At 53.8% G+C, this 8,190-nt stretch overlaps 1 protein-coding gene across 16 annotated transcripts in view; it reads left to right on the top strand.

The window, feature by feature from the left end:
* The first annotated feature begins 1,339 nt into the window (after positions 1-1,339).
* MAPK8IP3 (mitogen-activated protein kinase 8 interacting protein 3) overlaps positions 1,340-8,190 on the top strand; it is a 53,737-nt gene continuing 46,886 nt past the window's right edge. For all 16 annotated transcript variants that reach the window (XM_070485251.1, XM_070485243.1, XM_070485240.1 and 13 more), the window contains exon 1: positions 1,340-1,657. In XM_070485251.1, the coding sequence (XP_070341352.1) occupies positions 1,340-1,657 (318 nt within the window). The remainder of the gene's footprint in view (positions 1,658-8,190) is intronic.

Genomic DNA, 8,190 nt, shown 5'->3' with positions numbered 1-8,190 from the left:
CCATCAGTTAGCATGAACGGAGCTTGAAGCACCTCTGTCAGCACTAAGTGGTCACTAATGGGATTTTTAAATCAGAATTCACATTACCTATGTGGCCCCCAAGCTGAAAGTGTAAGTCCTGGGTTCGTGGTGTCCTCAGAAGCCAGCAAAAGAAAAGGCAAATCCTCTGGCATGACTCATTTTAAATTCAGGCCTCAGAGTATTTCCACAGATACAATTCCAAGGAATGCCAGCTGAGCAGGGAGGGGAGGAGCAGCCCGTGCAAGAGTCCACCAAAACAACAGACTGCAGAATCAGACCTGCAAAGGCTGCAGATACTGTAATTAGGAGGTATCAAAAAAAAAAAAAAAAAAGCTTACTAAAGAGATTTAAAATAAGTGGCTGAAAGTGGAAGAAATGGCCTATCCAAACTGGCAGAACATAGGAAAATCAAATAGGACAAACAGAAATTAAAAATAGAGCCACTGAAACTAAAAACTCAATGGATGAGTTAAATAGATTACACACCGCTGAAGTGAAACTGGGAAATCTGAAGAAGTTACACAAAATGCAGGACACAAAAATGGACTAAATGAGAGCTGGTTACCGGATTTTAGGATGAGAGGGGCAACCTGCATTGAAGTGGAATCCCAGGAGGGACAATCGGATGGCAGAGAGGCGCTATGTCAGGGGAAGCTCTCAATACTTACTGAGGAGGGGTGTGCACTACTGTGTAGTAAAACCAGAAAGGTGAGTCAGAGAACAGCAAACCAGCCCAGCATCACGGTCACCCTGGGGGAAGGCAGGTGCGCACAAAGGCAACGTCCGTTTCTTTGGAGGGAGGATGGGCGCCGGGATGCTAGTTTAAGTCTCTAGGCCGCACACAATCGCTTATATGTACTCTCAGGACATAGGCTGTGTCACTTTAAAAGTCCCGGCCGGTGTCGTGGGAGCTGGCGGGAACTTGCTAAAGGCGACGGGCGCTGGCGGGTAGCGGCTCTGACAAGCCTGACCGGAAGCGCCCCCCGCCCCGCTCGGCCGAGCTTCCGGCCCGGAGACGGGCTTCCTCTTACGTCACGGCCCTTGCGACCCCTAGCGGCGCGGCGCCGCGGGACTCCGGCAGGACCGGCACCGCCCCCTCTGTCTGGCGGGCGGGACTTCCGGGAGGCCGCACTTCCGGCTGCTGAGTGACAGGCGCAGCATCAGCATCAGCAGCGGCGGCGGCGGTGGCTGAGCCCTGAGGCGACAGCGACAGCGGCTGCGGCGGAGGCGACGGGCCGCGGCCTGCAGACTACGGGCAGCCGGGGCGGGCGGGCGCGCCGGCGGACAGCGGGCCGCGCTGGCGGCGGCGGTGGCCGCGATGATGGAGATCCAGATGGACGAGGGCGGCGGCGTGGTGGTGTACCAGGACGACTACTGCTCGGGCTCGGTGATGTCCGAGCGAGTGTCGGGCCTGGCGGGCTCCATCTACCGCGAGTTCGAGCGCCTCATCCACTGCTACGATGAGGAGGTGGTCAAGGAGCTCATGCCGCTCGTGGTCAACGTGCTCGAGAACCTGGACTCGGTGCTCAGCGAGAACCAGGAGCACGAGGTGGAGCTGGAGCTGCTGCGCGAGGACAACGAGCAGCTGCTCACCCAGTACGAGCGGGAGAAGGCGCTGCGCAAGCAGGCCGAGGAGGTGCGTGGGCCGGCCGCGCCGCGCCGCGCCGGGGATCCGCCCGGGGACCGCAGCCCCGCCTGGTCCTCATACACACCACACACGCGCACACGCACCCACTTCCCCGGCCCCGCCCGGGCACCCCGCCCTGAGCCCTCGCCCGGGGACCGCAGCCCCTCCTGGTCCTCATATCCCTCTGCCCCGCCCGGGAACCCCGCCCTCAGCCCGCGCCCGGGAACCTCCGCCCCGCCGGGGGACCTCACACTCCCCGCCCCGCCTTAGCCTTCGCCGGCCAGACTCCAGCCTGATCTCATACTCCCCGCCCATCCCAGCACGGCCCCCAACGGCCCGGCGCCCCTAGCCCGGCCCCCGGGGGTGAGCCCTGGCTGCCCCTTCCTCCTGGCCTGCTGCTCGGGCCCAGCCTTGAGCCCCGGATCCCCTGGCCTCAGCCGGGGAGTTTGCAGCCCAAGCAGCCCTTAGCCTCGGCCAGGCTTCCGTTTCCCCTCCATACTCCCCTGTCATTCCAGAGGCCGGGTTTTATGCTTTCGTGTGTGTTTTTCGCAAAGCAGTTTCCTAGACCCCCGATTACTCCCTCTGGTTGCTGCAATTCTAAACCCTCCTCGCAGAAGAGGGATTTCTGATTTTCTTACGGTTCTGCAGCCGAGGAGGTCTTTTGTCAGAAGGCCTTTTCCTTGTTCCCGATCCAGTGTTTTGAAGGTGTGTGTGGTGGGCAGATTCGGGGATTGAGGTGAACACATAACTAAGGCTGCAGTTAGACTGCTCCCCTGGCACCAGGTGAAAGAGTGCAGGTTTCCGGAGGTGATTTCTCTGCCCTGTGGTTCCTTCTGTTGGGAAGATTGTTATTTATGTGGAAAAGGCTGAGAAATTCCACTCTGGCTTCTGAGGAGTTAAAAGTAGAATGTTGAAATATTTGATTGTGTTCTAGATTTCTCCATAACCTGGAAATCGCTTATTTGTGAGCCAGTTAGAAGAACTGTGCAGGGAATACCACTTAACTTCATTCGCTCACCATCAGATGTTTAGGGCCGACTGTAGTGCCAGACCCAAACGGATTCGGGGGATGTGCGTTCCTGTCCCTGCTTTGCCTCTGTGACCTTGTCCTCGTCGCCTGCCTGCTCTGTATTTTGATTTTCCATCCACCAAATGAGTCAGTTGCCCTAGATGATCTCTAAGCCCTGACATTCTGTTTTTCCAAGCACTAGGTGCTGCTCTTTGATTTATGAATAGGAAGTTTCTTATTAAATGAGCTAAATTCTGTTTCAGTTAATTTGCCTTCATACATTCTTGACTTTAGATTGAAATAGAAAATTGTTCCAGCATTTAGGCTTTTTCTTAAACCAGAGTGGTTGATGCACTAGTTTGGTTTAAAGCGTGTTTATAAAAATTAATAGTGCCTCGTATCATTCCTACTTAACGGTGGTTTATTTTGCTTTTGGGTTTTGTGTTTCTCTCAAGAGGCTGTTGTCTATTGATTGGGGTGCCAGCCTCCACTGATTTAAAGCTCTCAATTTAAGGGGATGGAAGAGCTCATAGGGTTTTAGAATTCAGAGTGGCCCTCGGCATTCCCTGGGGAGGGAACTGGCCCTGAGAAGTGGGGGATGGCTGGACCAAGGTCACGCGCCCTAGCAAAGCCAGGCCAGGACCCAGTCTACCCTGACTCCCGGCCAGGGCTCTTCTCCCCACGTCATGCTGCTGTGGGAGGTCAGAGAGCTGCAGCCCCAGAAGACGGGAGTTCTGGGGCTCCCCTCACCTGGCCATGGGGCTGTGGCTGCCTCCCTAGTGCTGGGCAGCACCCTCCATTTCTCTGACCACTCTCAGTGGTCATTTGGTGCTTGACTGAGATTTCAAGTGGGTTTGTTTTCTCTTATCCTGTACCTCTGTGTTCAACATAGTGGATGAGAAGGAAGTAAAAGGAGAAAACCAAGATGGACAACCTTAAGACTAAGAATCATAACCTTCTACCTTAAAAATTAGTCCTGCGTGGATTAGGCCTCTGCTCGGCTATGTGCAGTTCAGGTGCAGCGACAAGCGAGCGTGCTTCTGACTTCCCACTTACACTCCCCTGGACCAGGAGCTGGGGGGGTGTGTGTGGTTTGGAGGACACTGCCTTTGAGACCAAGGCCCACCATTGTCCCAGCTATTAAGAGAAGCTGCACAGAGCTTCCTGAGCAGAGAGCCACAGAGCAAACAAACGCTGGCTAGGCAGCATCGAGGCTGCGATCAGATGCTACTAGGATGCCCTTGGAGAGACCTCAAGTCATGTCACAACTCAAGAAAAGGGCCAAATACTGAAACCATTTTGGCATTCCAGCTCGTTTATTAAATCCGGCAGACATTCATTTTCAGTTTTGTGGAAAAGCCCACTGTGCATGGAGGATCGGCTGCTTTTTCTAGGCAGGGAATTGGGATCACAGATGTGTGTCTGATAACACGAGAGCTGGAACGTCACAGGCTGCAGGCACGTCCCTGCGTTCCCGGCCACTCTGCTTGAGAAGGCTTAGTCAGAGCTGGGTAACCTGAGCTGCCTGCGGCCTTCAGAGCAGACGGAATCTGCAGCTTTTTTTATAGGAAGCCTTGAGCAGAGCAAACACCTGTCCTCTACTTCTTGCTGGTAACAACCACAGCAGGGGACTGCAAGTGTGTTCTGCTCCCAGGGTAGCTCAGTGGATGGGAGTGACGGTCGGTAGACATGTGGAGTCCAGAGAGAGGGGCCGAGCCCGGAGGCTGCAGACGCAGGCTTGAGCGCCAGCCCTGCCCTTGGGAGCCGCACGCCCTGTGACCAGTGTTCCCCTCTGGCCGCAGTGGCTGCCTCTATCAAGTGAGTGGGTTGCTAGATGTGGCAAGTCACTTTCCTCTCGAGTGCCAGGTCCCCGTCTTGGCTGTTGTTCGCCTGGAGAGTTGTGGCTAGGCAGAGTCAGCTGAGTCAGGGAAGAGCACCTTGCCGGGTACGTGGGGAGCCTTGGATGGCAAGCGTGGAGCATCTCCATCTCTGATTGTGCGGCGTTTGCCCTTCTAGTCGAGACCAACGAGTCTCGCTCAAGCTTGCAGTGCTAGATGGACCTATTGCTGTCTTCCAGATTTTCTATGGAGACCTTACAAATGCTGGATCTTTACCCAATACAAAGTTTTTAAAAGCCGCTTCTCATTAGAACAGAGGTTGGAAGTGGGCGGTTGACTGGGACGGCTGGAGAGCGAGTAGGTGCCCCACGGTAGTGTTGCCCAGTGTCACCCCAGGGAGGGCGGAGCAGAGGCCCCATTGCTCCATTTCCCCAGGTAGCAGAGAGCCCTCTTCCTGGCGGTGATCAAGCCCTTAGCTCACAGGAGGAAAAATTACGTTTGAGAGACAAGGTGTGAGTTTAATAGGCATCATTTACCTTATATCCATCTTAGCCCTAAAGAAACGACTAGTAACACCCCCCAAACCCGTCACAAGCAATTCAAGTGGATGTTCTGTGGAAGACACACATACGGTCACGTGCCGCGTAACGACGTTCCAGTCAACGGTGGACCGCGTGTGCGATGGTCGTCCCGTAAGATTTGCACCCTGGAGCCTGGGGGTGTAGTAGGCTGCACCGTCTAGGTTTGTGTAAGTGCACACTGTGATCGCACAGCGACAAAAGCGCCTAACAACGCGTTTCTCAGACCATTTCCCCGGCGCTGAGCAGCGCACGACTGTATGTGGCTATTTGCTGAGACTTCGGCTTTTAGTGCTGTTTGAGAGGAGCGCCCAGCTGAAGGAAAGTTTTACCCCTCTCTGTTTTTCTAGTTGTATAAAAGTAATCCATCTCGTAGAAGAACGTTTGGATAGAATTAAGCTGGAGGGGAGAAAGCCGTGATCTTACTCCATAGAGATTATCATTTTGCTTTTTTTCATAAGTGAATTAATACACTGAATCAGAAGTGTTTCTTTTTGTTTCTCGTATCACAAATAGTCAGTCCACCACTGCTTGGACAAGGTATGTGATTTCTTCTTCTGCCCTGTTGCAGTAGTAAGAGCAATTTTTCAAAACTGGTTTTTTTTTAGATGAAGCCGTCTGTACCAAAGTCACCAGGAGTACACCAAAAGCTCCCTAAAAAGTAGAAACAAATAGGTGTAGGAGAGCAAAGAGAGGTGCTTCTAGCCAGAGGATGTGTGGGAAGGTGCCGCCTTGCTGTGGGGGCCCCGGCCCGTGTTGCATGGCAGGAGCGCTCTGGGCCCTGTGGGGCGGTTAGGCAGCAGGGCTGAGCGCTGCTACAGGTTAGTTCCTCCCAAACTAGGGTTGCTAAATTCAATTTAATTTCTGGCTTTTTATTTTTAAGTTTTTTAAGACTGTCTGTTTTGGAATAATTTATAGAAAAGTTGCAAAAGTAATACTCCGCACTCAGATTCCCAAATGTGAACATTTTTCTCCGTTACTCTTCTCTCTCTCTCTCCATCCATCCCTCTAGCTCTGCTGAGACCTTAGGGGTCCCACATGTCCCTGTGGTCTCCTCTGTCCTGGATCGGTCCCTCACTTTCCGTTTTTCATGACTTTGGTGATTGTGACATCGCAGGCCAGTTATTTTGCAGGATGTCCCTTGGTTTGGCTTTCAGATGACCTCGTGACCAGATTCACAGCATGCAGCCTTGGCAGGAAGCCCCCGGGTGTGATTCTCGGAGTCTCTCAAATCCTTACTGTGTGCAAGATGGGTGTTGGGGAGGGGCACACAAGTGTAGGACAGACCCCTTTTCTCAAGTTCCCATTCATCACGAGGGTGGGAGGACGGCCTGTCCATTGCTCACCTGTCAGTGCTCCAGGAGGTACCTTTGACAGACACAACCCAAAACCGGGAGTGCTGTCAGCAGCCCGAGACAAGGTGATTTTCCAGATGTTTATTTCCTTTGCTCTGTTAAAAGTCAGGGCCCTGGGGCCGAGTGGTTAAGTTCGCGTGCTCCGTTTTGTAAGCCCAGAGTTTCCCTGGTTCGGATCCTGGGTGTGGACCTTGCATCCCTCATCAAGCCATGCTGAGGTGGCGTCCCACACAGGAGAACTAAAATGAGTCACAACGAGAATACACAACTGTGTACTGGGGGGCTTTGGGGAGAAGAAGAAGGAAAAAAAAGAAGATTGGCAACAGATGTTAGCTCAGGGCCAGTCTTTAAAGAAAAAACGTAGGGCCCTGGGTTCATCCTCGCCACTTCTCCTGTCTAGTCGCTCACTAAGTCCCGATCCTTCTTTTGGCCCGATTTTTGTTTTAATATGCCTTTTTCAATCCCCTTTGCCACCATGCTGGTTCCAGTAGCCACTGTCCCACCAGGCTCCCCAGCTACTCTCTCTCCTCTCCCAGCCTTCCTCCAGACACAGTGAACGTGTACAAAGGCACATCCCATCTTCCACTGTCACTCTTCCGTTTATTCGCTCAACAGAACGTTCCGAGTGCCAAGCGTAACTGCAGGCTTTGGAGATTAGGTCCCTGCCGTCCTGGGGCGGCGCTTGATGGGGAGGTGTCGGGGAGACGCTGCCGTACATTGAGATGGTGCTAAAGTGGGAGCATGGGATGTGGCCTGGAAGGTAGGGATGGGGACTACTTTGGGGAGAGAGAGAAAGCGACTCTCCCAGGAGGGGACCCCTCCTGCTTGAACCCCTCCAGGGCCTGGCCTTGTTCTGCTGAGGTCCCCAGCCCCGCCTCCCTCCGGTCCTTGCGTCCTGCCTCTTCCTTCTGACCCCTCTGCACGCTGTGCCCGCTGCCTAGACCACTCACCGGTTCCTTTGCACAACTGACTCCCTGGCGTCTGGCACGGTGACTCACGGAGCACTCTCAGATGCTGGGTTCTTGAGTGAATAAGTGCGCGACTAGACTGAACGTTCCCTGTCACTCCAGTCAGCACTCGCAGATTTCCCACCTGTGGAGCCAGGCACCATACTGTGCCTCGCACCCCAGCATCCCCCCAGCTGCTTCCTGCGTAACCAAGGGGGCAGTGCCCTTCTGGTTCTGTCAGCCCCAAGGCCGGCTCTTTTCTCCCTGACCGCACACCCTAAGGAGCTGCTGGTCATCTGTGTGTGCGCAGATGAGGAGAGAAAGCGGCTTTGCTCTGCCTCCGGGCTCACCACGCTGAACTGGCTCCTTACTTCCTGAAGGTCACGGACTCAGCCTGGAGCAGCCATCTGTCCAACACAACTTTCTGTGATGATGGAAATTTCTATTTTGTGTTGTCCACACAGGGCCACTGACACTTCAGATGTGGCTCGTGCAATGGAGGAAATGAGTTTTTATTTTTGTTTTGCTTTAATTAATTTAAGTTGCAACAGCCGCACGTGGCTGGGGCTCCCGTTCTAGGCAGCACGGCCGTCCGCAGTCTAGTGCGGTCACTGTCTTCTAAGGGCAGGCAATACACAGCCTTGTTAGTCAGCTTCAGGCAAGAAAGGAAGATGCGTAAAAGATGGGGTGGGTGTTTTTCAATGAACGTGTTCCAGAAAGAGAGGAGATCCCAGAGCAATGGGTTTTGACACAGGAGGCCAGACAAAAGAAAATGTTGTGAGATGAACAGCAACAACAAAATGAATGCCAGCTGT

This window comes from Equus asinus, chromosome 14, assembly GCF_041296235.1.
Source record: "Equus asinus isolate D_3611 breed Donkey chromosome 14, EquAss-T2T_v2, whole genome shotgun sequence".
Taxonomy (NCBI): domain Eukaryota; kingdom Metazoa; phylum Chordata; class Mammalia; order Perissodactyla; family Equidae; genus Equus; species Equus asinus.
Note: the sequence above shows the minus strand (reverse complement) of the source record. Positions and strands in the feature narration are given on the sequence as shown.